The following is a 16,474-nucleotide window of genomic DNA, read 5'->3' as shown; positions in this document are numbered from 1 at the left end:
CTCCACAGTGACGTGAGAGACTGATCAACAACTACAGGATGAGACAAAAATATAGCTTTTTGGTCTAAACTCCACTCGCCGTGTTTGGAGGAAGAAGAAGGATAAGTACAACCTCAAGAACACCATCCCAACCGTGAAGCATGGAGGTGGAAACATCATTCTTTGGGGATGCTTTTCTGCAAAGGGGACAGGACGACTGCACCGTATTGAGGGGACGATGGATGGGGCCATGTATCGCGAGATCTTGGCCAACAACCTCCTTCCCTCAGTAAGAGCATTGAAGATGGGTCGTGGCTGGGTCTTCCAGCATGACAACGACCCGAAACACACAGCCAGGGCAACTAAGGAGTGGCTTCGTAAGAAACATCTCAAGGTCCTGGAGTGGCCTAGCCAGTCTCCAGACCTGAACCCAATAGAAAATCTTTGGAGGGAGCTGAAAGGCCGTATGCCCAGCAACAGCCCCGAAACCTGAAGGATCTGGAGAAGGTCTGTATGGAGGAGTGGGCCAAAATCCCTGCTGCAGTGTGTGCAAACCTGGTCAAGACCTACAGGAAACGTATGATCTCTGTAATTGCAAACAAAGGTTTCTGTACCAAATATTAAGTTCTGCTTTTCTGATGTATCAAATACTTATGTCATGCAATAAAATGCAAATTAATTACTTAAAAATCATACAATGTGATTTTCTGGATTTTTGTTTTAGATTCCGTCTCTCACAGTTGAAGTGTACCTATGATACAAATTACAGACCTCTACATGCTTTGTAAGTAGGAAAATCTGCAAAATCTGCAGTGTATCAAATACTTGTTCTCCCCACTGTATATATATATATATATATATATATATATATATATATATATATATACATACATACATATTCACATACACATACATATATATCATTTTTAAAAATATATTTCCCTTTATTAATTTCCAACCCCACCACCCTTTCTTGGAATTTGTTAGTAAAATATCATTTTTGGGATATCCGAAGTAGGTGAGTAAATTTGTTCTTATATTTTTTGTAATTTGCAGAATTCAGGGGAGAGGGATTTGTGAGAAACTTTTTATACAACTAGTTTTTTGAGATCAGTTGTAAACCAAGGTTTCCAGAACCCTTCTGCTGCTCTCTTATGTGATTTAACTAAGGGAAGGCAGTGGTGAAATACAGAATGGAAAGATGTGAGAAAAGTCTTGTAAGCAGACTCTACATCGGCCTGATTATAAAACATTTTCCATGAAATATCATCAATCAACATCTTTAAGCACTCACAATTACTTTTGTTAAATATTCTACATTTAATTACATTTACATTTTAGTCATTTAGTAGACGCTCTTATCCAGTGAGTGCATACATTTTCATATGCTACTAATCATTCCCATCTGTTCATTTCCAGCTGCCAAAGAGAAGTGGAAAATTGGAAAGTGGTCCCAAAATGTCAGTATAAAGTATTCCTATATTAGTCACATTATTCAAAGAATTTGTACAAATATTATCAATAAGGGTGGTAGATGAACTGGTCACTATTGTGGGCTTATAGATGAGGGGATAACTGGAGTATAACGTATTAAAATAGTCAGATGTCAGTGAGTGGTTCTCACTTTTAAATACGTTTGTTGTAATCACCTAATAGAAAACACATTTTATCTTAATTATTAATCAAAACTAAGGTTGATGCAAGGATATCAATGAAACTACCAATGTCAGAATCGGGTGTCCGATAGATGCATCCAATGACCACTTTTATACCACAAAAGAAATGAACAGGAGGGAATTTCTATGAAAAGAGATTCAACATCAATGTTATCAGATGTAAGTGCGAGGTCCTCTCTTACAAATAATTGAAAATGTTTATTAACAAAAATGGACACTCCTCCTCCCACTCTTGGTGTTCAACAGTGGTGAACAGCATTATAAGGAGACGTGTCATAAAGCATGGTTGTCTCTTCAGTCAACCATGTTTCTGAAAGGGCAACAATAGAACATTCTTGATTGAGAGAAGACAGATCATGAACAAGGTGGTCATGATTTTTAGGAAGACTGCAAACGTTAGGAAGGTGTTCCTAATGTTTGGTATACTCAAGTGTAGGTAAGCATGTCACAGTAAGGTCTACACTTGTATTCGGCGCCTGTGACAAATACAGTTTGATTTGAAAATAACTTCCCATTGAAAACACTGGTACAGATCAAGATCTCACAGAGACACCTTATTATTTAGTGACACTTGAATACATCAAAATGACACAAGGATAAGAAAATAGACATTCTTTACACAGACAAGCACTTTGGGTTCACATGTTGCAGCATTATGAATGATTGGCAAAATATCTGCTTTCAGGCTAGGGTCCCAATTTGGTTCATGTAAGACTTGTCAGTAGTTTGCACTCATTGGAGATAAAAGGACACTTCCCACACATGTTCACATAGCAAATGTCTTTTAGATCAGGGTTTCCCAAACTCGGTTCTGGGGAATTGTCTTCCGACAGGTGACGTCACTCCTACACAATGCTTGTTCCCCTGTTTATAGATATTATGTGAGATTAATTCTCTTCTCCTGTGTTTCTGGGTGCACGTTTAGTTTTTTGCCCTGACACTACACAGCTGATTCAAATAACCAAATCATCATCAAACTTTGATTATTTGAATCAGCTGTGTAGTGCTAGGGCAAAAAACAAAACGTGCACCCAGGGTGGGCCCCAGGACCGAGTTTGGAAAATGCTGTTTTAGAGTATCATTTGAGAAACTCAGGAGAAGAGAATTAATCTCACATAATATCTTTAAACAGGGGAACAAGCATTGTGTAGGAGTGACGTCACCTGTCGGAAGACAATGCTACTGACCTGAAAATAAGTCTATCCTTTACTCCTCTCTCTACATCCTCACTATTTGCCCTTTATATGGACCTTCATGTGCATGTTGAGGTGAACCTTCTGAGTGAAACACTTCCCACAGACCTCGCAGCAATAGGGATACTCTCCTGTGTGGATCTTCTGGTGGACTCTGAGCGTGGTCGCTGAGATGAACGTCTTCCCACACTCAGAACATTTGAAGGGCTTCTCTCCTGTGTGGACCCTCATGTGGACTGTCAGCTCCCCCACCTGTTTGAAGCCCTTCCCACAGGAGTGGCAGCGGTAGGCCTTCTCCCCGATGTGGATCTCATAGTGTCCCGTCAGCTCCTCGGAGGACCGGCACTGTTTACCACACACACCACACCGGTAAGGCTCCTCCTGCGTGTGTACTCTCACGTGTACGTTGATATTGCCCATGTGCTTGAATGACTTGCCGCAGACCTTACAGGTGAATGAGGGTTGTTGAATCTGGATGGAGAAGGATGGAGACTCCTGGAAGGAGGTCTCTGCTCCCTTTCTCCCGCTGACCTTCAAACTTTGACCCCTTACTCTCTGGCCCTTTCCACTTCCTCTCCTGTGTGGGTTTTTCAATTGCAGTTGTTGGTACTCAGCATCACTCTCCTTGCTCTCACTCTCACTGGGGCTTTCACTCCGGGCTGAGGGGCTGTCTGTATTTCCCTCTGAGGGAGGCTGAGAGTCACGGCATGGTTGAAGCTTGCCCATTCTCCTGCCGGTCTCTGTGTCAGCGAGTGCCGATGAGTCTACAGTTTGGTATGCATGTGAGGACTGAGGTGAGTCTTTCATGTAAGGAGACTGCTCTTTCCAATGGCTGGTCCTGCCCTCCTGATCCTCCTTGATCAGTGTGGGCTCTGGGTCCTCCTGTCTCAGACAGGGGCTCCACTCCTGCTGCTCAGGGGGGCCCTTCATTGAGCCTGAGAGAGTGAGCATCCGAGAATCTGAAAAAACATCCACCTCATCAAATGGCACATATTGTTATATTATTAAAGCAAGCTACACCTTAAATTGATACTGTACCATTATCCAATACTGCACAATAACAGTGCCATAATGTAGCTACAATTACAACCTACGGTAGATATATGGGCTAGCTAGAGAGACGGTAATACTGTCACGCCCTGGCTCTGGGGACTCTTATATGTTGAGCCAGGGTGTGTAGGTTTCATTGTTTAGTTCTCTAGGTTTGTGTTCTAGTTCGTGTATATCTATGTTGGCCAGGGTGGTTCCCAATCAGAGGCAGCTGTAGCTTGTTGTCTCTGATTGGGCACCATACTTAGGCAGCCTGTTTGGCACTGTTATTTTGTGGGATCTTGATCCGAAAGGTTTGTGTTATGACCTAGGACTTCACGTATCGTTTGGTTTGTTGTTTTGGTTCGTGTTGTGTACACTTAATAAAGTATGTACGCCTATCACGCTGCGCCTTGGTCCGCATCTGTCGACGATCGTGACAGAAGATCCCACCACCAGAGGACCAAGCAGCGTGCCCAGGAGGAGAAGTTGGCGATGTCCCAGGTGGGCAAATGGTGGTCTTGGGAGGACATATTCGCGGGCAGAGGGCCATGGGCAAAAGTAAATGCCCAGGCAGGAGAGGAGAAACGGCGCCAACCGGGCCGACGTCGGACACGCGAGAGGCAACCCCAATAATTTTTTTTGGGGGGGCACACGGCGTGGACGACGGGGCTGCTGGAAGCAGCTACAGGACGAAGCGGCGGACTAGGAGAGGAGGCCATCAGGTTTGGGGGGCTGGAAGGGTGGTTGGCGGAGCCTAGAGGTAGAGCAGAGCCAACTCCCCGTACTCAGGCTAGGCAGCGTGAGACTGGGCAGGTTCCGTGTTATGCGGAGCCACGTACTGTGCCGCGAGTGTTCCGGCACAGTCCTGTACGTCCTGTGCTAGCACCACGCACGTGTCGTGCTAAGGTGGGCATGCAGCCAGGACGGAGTGTGCCGGCTCAACGCTCGTGGCCAGTACCCCTCCTCGGTCCCGGATATCCTGCGCCAGTGCCACGTGCTGTAGTGCCAGTACGAGTGCACAGCCCTGTATGTCCTGTGCTGATGCCTCACACAGAGTGTGTGGAAATAGGCATTCAGCCAGGATGGGTTGTGTCAGCTCTCCGCTCCAGACCTCCAGTCCGTCTCCACAGTCCAGCCCGGCCTGTTCCTGTCCCTCGCACCAAGCCTGTGGTGCGCGTCGCCAGCCCGGTCCGGCCCGTTCCTGTCCCTCGTACCAAGCCTGTGGTGCACGTCGCCAGCCCGGTCCGGCCTGTTCCTGCTCCCCGCACCAAGCCTGTGGTGCGCGTCGCCAGCCCGGTCCGGCCTGTTCCTGTCCCTCGCACCAAGCCTGTGGTGCGCGTCGCCAGCCCGGTCCGGCCTGTTCCTGTTCCCCGCACCAAGCCAATGGTGCGCGTCGTCAGCCCGGTCCAGCCCGTTCCTGCTCCCCGCACCAAGCCAGTGGTGCGCGTCGTCAGCCCGGTCCAGCCTGTTCCTGCTCCCCGCACCAAGCCAATGGTGCGCGTCGCCAGCCCGGTCCGGCCTGTTCCTGCTTTCCGCACCAAGCCAGTGGTGCGCGTCGTCAGCCCGGTCCGGCCCATTCCTGCTCCCCGCACCAAGCCAGTGGTGCGCGTCGCCTGCCCGGTCCGGCCCGTTCCTGCTCCCCGCACCAAGCCAGTGGTGCGCGTCGTCAGTCCGGCACGGTCCGTGCCTGTTCCACCGGTGCCTGGTCCGGCACCGGTCATCTGCTCCACACCGGAGCTAGTCCAGCTCCGGCCAGCGGGGCCAGACCAGACCAGGGGCGCTACGGGGGGGTAGAGATAGAGTGGTGGTCACGCCCGGAGCCGGATCCGCCTCCGAGGCGGAATGCCCACCCGGCCCCTACCCTGTTGTGGTGTTGTGGCGCGGTCGCAGTCCGCGCCTTTGGGGTGGGGTACTGTCACGCCCTGGCTCTGGGGACTCTTATATGTTGAGCCAGGGTGTGTAGGTTTCATTGTTTAGTTCTCTAGGTTTGTGTTCTAGTTCGTGTATATCTATGTTGGCCAGGGTGGTTCCCAATCAGAGGCAGCTGTAGCTTGTTGTCTCTGATTGGGAACCATACTTAGGCAGCCTGTTTGGCACTGTTATTTTGTGGGATCTTGATCCGAAAGGTTTGTGTTATGACCTAGGACTTCACGTATCGTTTGGTTTGTTGTTTTGGTTCGTGTTGTGTACACTTAATAAAGTATGTACGCCTATCACGCTGCGCCTTGGTCCGCATCTGTCGACGATCATGACAAATACATAGATAGGTCAGAGTATAATTTAAGAATTTCTACATAAACTGCATAGCTACCCGCCTAGCTAGCTGCAGACCTGAGACTAGCATTTCAGGGTTCACCGCGACGTCCAAAACTAGGCTTCGTAGACGCGCGTTCTCCTGGTTGGCACGGGAAATGTCTCCCTCACACTTGGTTATCGTTTGTTCCATCACGACAAATATCTCCTTAGCAGCTGCTGATAGCCGCTCCGTTAGAAACGACTTAAGCGATTCCAATCGAGACATTTTGATAAATTGATGGTCGCAAGCCATACTAGGAAATGTTTGCTGCTTCCCGTCTCTTCCTTCCACAGATGCGCAAGCTGCAGCGTGAAAGTTTGTGCAATACTGCCACCTAGCGTGTTAGGTTCACGCTAAGTCAAATAATGCTTTGGATTTATTTACTGTGTGGAGGAGGCCAAGGCAACGCAGATTTGTTAATCACTACTTTATTCTATTAGGATCCAATAAAACCAAGCTGCACAACGTATCTGTAGGAGTAGCAGACAATGTATGTATGTGGAGGGATGGATAGGCTGCTTGTCAGGCTTCGTGTGGTCCCATGGCCAGGTAGGTCACAGACTCAATTCCAGTAGTTAAGTTAATAAGAAACTGAAAATACTCAAATATCATAATGTTCCATATTGTATGAGTGACTTGTAAGAGTGTTGGCAGATTGTAAGTGTTGGTTGGGTCTTGCATTTCAATGGTCCATGACATACTTTAGTGTGTAATAATATTTAATCAATAAGTGCATCGATGATGTCGTCCCCACAGTGACTGTACGTACATACCCCAACCAGAAGCCATGGATTACAGGCAACATCCGCACTGAGCTAAAGTGTAGAGCTGCCGCTTTCAAGGAGCGGGACTCTAACCCGGACGCTTATAAAAAATCCCGCTATGCCCTCCGACGAACCATCAAACAGGCAAAGAGTCAATACAGGACTAAGATTGAATTGTACTACACCGGCTCTGACACTCGTCGGATGTGGCAGGGCTTGAAAACTATTACAGACTACAAAGGGAAGCACAGCCACGAGCTGCCCAGTGACACAAGACTTCCAGATGAGCTAAACCACTTCTAAACTCGCTTCGAGGCAAGCAACACTGAAGCATGCATGAGAGCACCAGCTGTTCCGGATGACTATGTGATCACGCTCTCCGTAGCCAATGTGAGTAAGACGTTTAAGCAGGTCAACATTCACAAGGCCGCAGGGCCGGACGGATTACCAGGACGTGTACTCTGAGCATGTGCTGACCAACTGGCAAGTGTCTTCACTGCATTTTCAACATGTCCCTGACTGAGTCTGTAATACCAACATGTTTCAAGCAGACCACCATAGTCCCCGTGCCCAAGGACACTAAGATAACCTGCCTACCGACCCGTAGCACTGACGTCTGTAGCCATGAAGTGCTTTGAAAGGCTGGTCATGGCTCACATCAACACCATTATCCCAGAAACCCTAGGCCCACTCCAATTTGCATACCGCCCCAACAGATCCACAGATGATGCAATCTCTATTGCACTCCACACTGCCCTTTCCCACCTGGACAAGAGGAACACCTACGTGAGAATGCTTTTCATTGACTACAGCTCAGCATTCAACACCATAGTGCCCTCAAAGCTCATCACTAAGCTAAGGAGCCTGGGACTAAACACCTCCCTCTGCAACTGGATCCTGGACTTCCTGACGGGCCGCCCCCAGGTGGTAAGGGTAGGTAACAACACATCTGCCACACTGATCCTCAACACGGGGGCCCCTCAGGGGTGCGTGCTCAGTCCCCTCCTGTACTCCCTGTTCACCCATGACTGCATGGCCAGGCACGACTCCAACACCATCATTAAGTTTGCAGACGACACAACAGTGGTAGGCCTGATCACCGACAACGATGAGACAGCCTATAGGGAGGAGGTCAGAGACCTGGCCGTGTGGTGCCAGGATAACAACCTCTCCCTCAACGTGACCAAGACAAAGGAGATGATTGTGGACTACAGGAAAAAAAAGAGGACTGAGCACGCCCCCATTCTCATCGACGGGGCTGTAGTGGAACAGGTTGAGAGCTTCAAGTTCCTTGGTGTCCACATCATCAACAAACTATCATGGTCCAAACACACCGAGACAGTCGTGAAGAGGGCATGACAAAGCCTATTCCTCCTCAGGAGACTGAAAAGATTTGGCATGGGTCCTCAGATCCTCAAAAAATTATACAGCTGCACCATCGAGAGCATCCTGACTGGCAACTGCTCGGCCTCCAACCGCAAGGCACTACAGAGGGTAGTGCATATTGCCCAGTACACCACTGGGGCCAAGCTTCTTGCCATCCAGGACCTCTATACCAGGCGGTGTCAGAGGAAGGCCCTCAAAATTGTCAAAGACTCCAGCCACCCTAGTCATAGACTGTTCTCTCTGCTACCGCACGGCAAGCGGTACCGGAGTGCCAAGTCTAGGTCCAAAAGACTTCTCAACAGCTTCTACCCCAAGCCATAAGACTCCCTGAACAGCTAATCATGGCTACCCGGACTATTTGCACTGCCCCCCCCACCCCCACCCCCACTCCATCTTTTTACGCTGCTGCTACTCTGTTAATTATTTATGCATAGTCACTTTAACTCTACCCACATGTACATATTATTTCAACTACCTCAACTAGCCAGTGCCCCCACACATTGACTCTGCACCAGTACCCCCCTGTATATATAGCCTCCCTACTGTTATTTTATTTTACTTCTGCTCTTTTTTTCTCAACTCTTTTTTGTTGTTGTTTAATTTTACTTTTTTATTAAAAAATAAATGCATTGTTGGTTAAGGGCTGTAAGTAAGCATTTCACTGTAATGTCTGTGTCAAGATCGTTATACGGAGTAGACCAATGCGCAGCGTTAGTTGCAAACATATTTATTTATTTAATGAATGCACGAGCAAAACAACAAAACGAAAACGTGACGTCCTCGGTATAACACAACCGACACGGCAACAAACCAAAACGGAACAAGATCCCACAAACACGAATGGAAAACAGACTGTTTAAATATGGTTCCCAATCAGAGACAACCAGCCACAGCTGACACTCGTTGCCTCTGATTGAGAACCACACTGGCCAACATAGAAATAGAACACATAGACCTACAACACAGATCTAGAATACATAGAATCTACACACCCTGGCTCAACATATAGAGTCCCCAGAGCCAGGGTGTGACAGTCTGCACCTGTTGTATTCGGCGCATGTGGCCAATAAAATTTGATTTGATTTTATATGGGTGCAAGCGCTCTGAGCAGTTAACTGCTAAATTAATGGTAACACTTGACTTCACACCCAGCGTCATAACACTTTATGACACGGTCATAACCATGTCATAATATTTCATAACAGCTGACATAACTTGTCAAAATATGGTCATAACACTGTCATGATCCATATATTTACACCTGTTGTGACATACAGAACATTGGGTTATTTTATGGCTGGTTATGACACATACATAAGAGTGTCAAAACCCACATTTATTCAGATTCCTTTCGTTTGAAAGTTTGTTTCTTAAGTCCTTTGTTGTTGTTGTTGTATTACATTCTTTAGTCATGTTTTTTTCCATCATATTTTAAATAACTTGCAGAAGATACACTTTATGACACTGTCAAGAAGCATTATGACCATCCTGTGTGACTTTACTTGGACTAAGAAAATACACTTTATGACAATGTCAAGAAGCATTATGACCATCATAATCATATAAGCCAAAGCTAGATAGGCCTGTCAAGTACATGCCCTTATGTCAATCATCAGTCAAAAAGAGTGTGTCTTGTCCTCCTGAAATCTGCTCCTGCATTCATCCCAGTCATCAGCAACAGAGCATTGGGGTAGGTGCATGTCTGACATCAATGTGTGCGCAATTACAATTATAATTTAATAAGGTCAATTTCAGAAAATGTTATGTAACATAAACATACTGTTGAAAAGTAGGCTATGGTGTAATGGAATGTTTTACCTTGTGTGGTAGGTTTTGACACTCTTATGTAGGTGTCATAACCAGCCATAAAGTAACGCAATATATGTCACAACAGTCTAAATATATGACAGTGTTATGATCATATTATGACAGGTTATGACAAGTTGTGTCAGCTGTTATGATGTCAAGTAAAGTGTTACCAAATTGGTAAACTAATCCAACTTGTGCTCAGACTCAATTATGTAAATGCTTGTACAAACTATGTAAACAAATACAGTCTTCACTTCTCTTCAACTAATTAACTTCAATTTCATACAAAGACTGGGGGTACAATACATCACAATTGGTGTTTGGAACATCCTTCAGTTAATGCAACTTGAGAAATAGACCAAATATAAGTAAGTTAGCTAGTAACACAAAAGTCGACACAAATACACTGATATTCACAAATACACTTTTTCCCCAGTGTGCCTGAACTGATGGCGTTTTAGATCACCTTTTAATGTAAAACATTTCCCACACAATGGGCACTAACACGATTTCTCCCCTGTGTGAGTCATCATATCCTTTGCCAGAGATGAATTCCAGATGAAGCATTTGACACATTCTTTGCATGGATGTGATTTCTTCCCTGTGTGAATCTACATATGCTTTATCAAGCTTGCCTGCAGAGTGAAGCGTTTGCCACATTATTTGCAACAATATGGTCCCTCTCTTGTGTGAACAGTCACATACTTTTTCAGGTTTCCCTTATAATATAATAATAATAATAATATGCCATTTAGCAGACGCTTTTATCCAAAGCGACTTCAAATCAAAATCAAATCAAATCAAATCAAATTTTATTGGTCACATGCGCCGAATACAACAGGTGCAGACATTACAGTGAAATGCTTACTTACAGCCCTTAACCAACAGTGCATTTATTTTAAACAAAAAAGTAAGAATAAAACAACAACAAAAAAGTGTTGAGAAAAAAAGAGCAGAAGTAAAATAAAGTGACAGTAGGGAGGCTATATATACAGTAAAATAAAGTGACAGTAGGGAGGCTATATATACAGGGGGTACCGTTGCATAGTCAATGTGCGGGGGGCACCGGCTAGTTGAGGTAGTTGAGGTAATATGTACATGTGGGTAGAGTTAAAGTGACTATGCATAAATACTTAACAGAGTAGCAGCAGCGTAAAAAGGATGGGGTGGGGGGCAGTGCAAATAGTCCGGGTAGCCATGATTAGCTGTTCAGGAGTCTTATGGCTTGGGGGTAGAAGCTGTTGAGAAGTCTTTTGGACCTAGACTTGGCACTCCGGTACCGCTTGCCGTGCGGTAGCAGAGAGAACAGTCTATGACTAGGGTGGCTGGAGTCTTTGACAATTTTGAGGGCCTTCCTCTGACACCGCCTGGTATAGAGGTCCTGGATAGCAGGGAGCTTTGCCCCAGTGATGTACTGGGCCGTACGCACTACCCTCTGTAGTGCCTTGCGGTCAGAGGCCAAGCAGTTGCCATACCAGGCGGTGATGCAACCAGTCAGGATGCTCTCGATGGTGCAGCTGTAGAATTTTTGAGGATCTGAGGACCCATGCCAAATCTTTTTAGTCTCCTGAGGGGGAATAGGCTTTGTCGTGCCCTCTTCACGACTGTCTTGGTGTGTTTGGACCATGATAGTTCGTTGGTGATGTGGACACCAAGGAACTTGAAGCTCTCAACCTGTTCCACTACAGCCCCGTCGATGAGAATGGGGGCGTGCTCAGTCCTCTTTTTTTCCTGTAGTCCACAATCATCTCCTTTGTCTTGGTCACGTTGAGGGAGAGGTTGTTGTCCTGGCACCACACGGCCAGATCTCTGACCTCCTCCCTATAGGCTGTCTCATCGTTGTCGGTGATCAGGCCTACCACGTCGGCAAACTTAATGATGGTGTTGGAGTCGTGCCTGGCCATGCAGTCATGGGTGAACAGAGAGTACAGGAGGGGACTGAGCACGCACCCCTGAGGGGCCCCCGTGTTGAGGATCAGTGTGGCAGATGTGTTGTTACCTACCCTTACCACCTGGGGGCGGCCCGTCAGGAAGTCCAGGATCCAGTTGCAGAGGGAGGTGTTTAGTCCCAGGATCCTTAGCTTAGTGATGAGCTTAGAGGGCACTATGGTGTTGAATGCTGAGCTGTAGTCAATGAATAGCATTCTCACGTAGGTGTTCCTCTTGTCCAGGTGGGAAAGGGCAGTGTGGAGTGCGATAGAGATTGCATCATCTGTGGATCTGTTGGGGCGTGTATGCAAATTGGAGTGGGTCTAGGGTTTCTGGGATTATGCTGTTGATGTGAGCCATGACCAGTCTTTCAAAGCACTTCATGGCTACAGACGTCAGTGCTACGGGTCGGTAGTCATTTAGGCAGGTTATCTTAGAGTTCTTGGGCACGGGGACTATGGTGGTCTGCTTGAAACATGTTGGTATTACAGACTCAGTCAGGGACATGTTGAAAATGTCAGTGAAGACACTTGCCAGTTGGTCAGCACATGCTCGGAGTACACGTCCTGGTAATCCGTCTGGCCCTGCGGCCTTGTGAATGTTGACCTGCTTAAAAAGTCTTACTCACATCGGCTACGGAGAGCGTGATCACATAGTCGTCCGGAACAGCTGGTGCTCTCATGCATGCTTCAGTGTTGCTTGCCTCGAAGCGAGCATAGAAGTGGTTTAGCTCGTCTGGTAGGCTTGTGTCACTGGGCAGCTCGCGGCTGTGCTTCCCTTTGTAGTCTGTAATAGTTTTCAAGCCCTGCCACATCCGACGAGCGTCAGAGCCAGTGTAGTATGATTCAATCTTAGACCTGTATTGACTCTTTGCCTGTTTGATGGTTCGTCGGAGGTCATAGCGGGATTTCTTATAAGCGTCCGGGTTAGAGTCCCGTTCCTTGAAAGCGGCAGCTCTACCCTTTAGCTCAGTGCGGATGTTTCCTGTAATCCATGGCTTCTGGTTGGGGTATGTACGTACGGTCACTGTGGGGGACGACATCATCGATGCACTTATTGATGAAGCCAGTGACTGATGTGGTGTACTCCTCAATGCTGTCTGAAGAATCCCGGAACATGTTCCAGTCTGTGCTAGCAAAACAGTCCTGTAGCTTAGCATCTGCGTCATCTGACCACTTTTTATTAGCCGAATCACTGGTGCTTCCTGCTTCAGTTTTTGCTTATAAGCAGGAATCAGGAGGATAGAGTTATGGTCAGATTTGCCAAATGGAGGGCGAGGGAGAGCTTTGTATGAGTCTCTGTGTGTGGAGTAAAGGTGGTCTAGAGTTTTTTCCCTCTGGTTGCACATTTAACATGCTGGTAGAAATGAGGTAGAACGGATTTAAGTTTCCCTGCATTAAAGTCCCCGGCTACTAGGAGCGCTGCATCTGGATGAGCGTTTTCCTGTTGATTAATGGCCTTGTACAACTCATTCAGTGCAATCTTAATGCCAGCATTGGTTTGTGGTGGTAAATAGACAGCTATGAAAAAATATAGATGAAAACTCTCTTGGTAAATAGTGTGGTCTACAGCTTATCATAAGATACTCTACCTCAGGCGAGCAAAACCTCGAGACTTCCTTAGTATTTGATTTTGTGCACCAGCTGTTGTTTACAAATATACAGAGACCGCCACCCTCGTCTTACCGGAGCCTGCCGTTCTGTCCTGCCGATGTAGCGTATAGCCTGCTAGCTGAATGTTGTCATTGTTGTCGTTCAGCCACGACTCCGTGAAACATAAGATATTACAGTTTTTAATGTCCCGTTGGTAGGATAACCGTAATCTTAAATCGTCAATTTTATTCTCAAAAGATTGAACATTGGCTAATAGGATTGATGGGAGAGGCAGTTTACTCGTTCGCCGTCGGATCCTTACAAGGCACCCGGATCTGCGTCCACGATATCTCCGTCTCTTCCTCACGCGAATGACGGGGATCTGGGCCTTGTTGGGTGTCTGTAGAATATCCTTCGCGAACGCCTCGTTGAAGAAAAAGTCTTCGTCCAACGCGAGGTGAGTAATCGCTGTCCTGATATCCAGAAGCTCTCTTTGGTTATAAGAGAAGACAGCATTGAGGAGTACACCACATCAGTCACTGGCTTCATCAATAAGTGCATCGATGATGTCGTCCCCACAGTGACCGTACGTACATACCCCAACCAGAAGAAATGGATTACAGGAAACATCCGCACTGAGCTAAAGGGTAGAGCTGCCGCTTTCAAGGAACGGGACTCTAACCCGGACGCTTATAAGAAATCCCGCTATGACCTCCGACGAACCATCAAACAGGCAAAGAGTCAATACAGGTCTAAGATTGAATCATACTACACTGGCTCTGACGCTCGTCGGATGTGGCAGGGCTTGAAAACTATTACAGACTACAAAGGGAAGCACAGCCGCGAGCTGCCCAGTGACACAAGCCTACCAGACGAGCTAAACCACTTCTATGCTCGCTTCGAGGCAAGCGTGTGCATACATTTTTACGTATGGGTGGTCCCGGGGATCGAACCCACTACCCTGGCGTTACAAGCGCCGTGCTCTACCAATTGAGCTACAGAGGACCTTATTGTCGAAGTATTTTCCACAATCATTGCAATAGTTTAGTTTGTTCGCAGTATGGACTATTTGATGCTTTTGTAAAAGACTTGCTTCCATAAAGCATTTATTGCATTTATTGTGTGTGTGGTCCCTCACTTGAACAGTCTGGAATTACTGCAGGAATTTGGGGCTGAGAGTGGTTGGTTTTGATTCTCCATTGGACTCTCCATAGTGTTCTGTTTTGATTTGTACAATTGTATTAGTGGGTAGAGTCCCTCTCTCTGTTCTCCTCAGTATAGGTTTGGTGAAGACGTAATGGTGCTGGGGTGGATCCCTTTTCACACAGGGAGGAGTGAATATGAATTCTATTATATCAGACACCAGTCCTTGAAGCTGCTCTTCCTCCTGACTGGTTCTGAGCTCATGTTCCTCCTCATGCGCTCTATGATGCGCTCTGGGTCCTCCTGCCCCAGACTGGGTCTCCAGTTCTGCTCACAGTGCTGATGCTCAGGGGGAACCTCAGCCTCATCTTCAGGGATGCCCCATCTGGGGTAATGGAGAGAGTGAAAATAGATAGCTAATATGCTTGCAGAAGATGTGCAATAATAATGTTAGGTTTGTTGGCAAGACAATAACAAACAGCTAACAATTACACATATGGGCTAGTATTTGGAAGCTACATTTGGAAGTTCAAGAACCAATGTACATCCTGATGGGCACCAATTTCTCCCCTAGCAGGGATAGGGGAGTTTTATTTGTAGGTGGGTTATATGTGGGTTCTTTAGGATAAATTGTGTGTGTGTACATAAAGAGGTAACAATACATCACAATACGTAACACAAAGTCAACGGAAACTAACATTAATGTGCACAATCTCTCATTCTCAAAGGCAGTTCGCTATACGAAAAGATGACAGAGGCACAAATGGTCTGTGTATAATTTCATAAAGATTCCCTCCAGGTTAGAAATACACTCATAGCTGTCTGTTAGACACAGCACTGTAGGTTTTCTACAATACTCTATTTAATTCATTCATAACTTGTACCTTATTCAACCAAAAGGGTATGTCCTTCTACTGGTGTCAGTTACACTCTTAATATCTCCTGACTGAAGCACGTTCCTCACAGAGCACTTGTCACGTTCGTTTAAGGACGGGTCAGACCAAGGCGCAGCGTGAAATGCGTACATGTTTATTTAAATAATAAACACACGACAAAACAACAAACCAACGAAATGTGAAGTCCTAAGGCTGAACACAAAACAAGCCTACTCACGGAACAAGATCCCACAACTAACGAGTGCCAATAGGCTGCCTAAATATGATCCCCAATCAGAGACAACGAGCTACAGCTGTCTCTGATTGGGAATCACACCCGGCCAAACACAGAACTACAACACCTAGACTGAAACATAGAAAACACAACATAGAACACCACACCCTGACTCAACATATAAGAGTCCCCTGAGTCAGGGCGTGACAGTACCCCCCAAAGGTGCGGACTCCGACCGCACAACCTTTACATAACAGGGTAGGGACCGGGTGGGCATTCCGCCTCGGAGGCGGATCCGGCTCCGGGCGTGACGACCACATACTCTCCGCCTCCCTATTGCGCCCCTAGTCTGGTCTGGACCTCAGCGCGCTGCTTCCCCTCTCCTTCCTCCCACGATACTCCAAGCCCTGTCTGGACCCTGGTGTGGGAGACCCCGAACCTGGAGAGGTGCTGACATCTGGGTCTGGACTGGAGCCGCTGACCGGAGCTGGACTGGGCACCGGTGGAGCGGACTGCTCTGGCTCCGGACTGGAGCCGCTGACCGGAGCTGGACTCGGCACCGGTG

The 16,474-nt window shown here is 46.8% G+C and overlaps 1 protein-coding gene across 1 annotated transcript; it reads right to left on the bottom strand.

The window, feature by feature from the left end:
- Positions 1-2,884: 2,884 nt before the first annotated feature.
- Positions 2,885-3,778, bottom strand: LOC121578785 (zinc finger protein 2 homolog). Its single transcript, XM_041893165.1, has one exon. It carries the CDS (start codon positions 3,776-3,778, stop codon positions 2,885-2,887), a length of 894 nt encoding a protein of 297 aa, XP_041749099.1.
- Between the last annotated feature and the right edge of the window lie 12,696 nt (positions 3,779-16,474).

Source organism: Coregonus clupeaformis, chromosome 12, assembly GCF_020615455.1.
Source record: "Coregonus clupeaformis isolate EN_2021a chromosome 12, ASM2061545v1, whole genome shotgun sequence".
NCBI lineage: Eukaryota > Metazoa > Chordata > Actinopteri > Salmoniformes > Salmonidae > Coregonus > Coregonus clupeaformis.
This window is presented reverse-complemented; position numbering and strand designations above follow the sequence as displayed.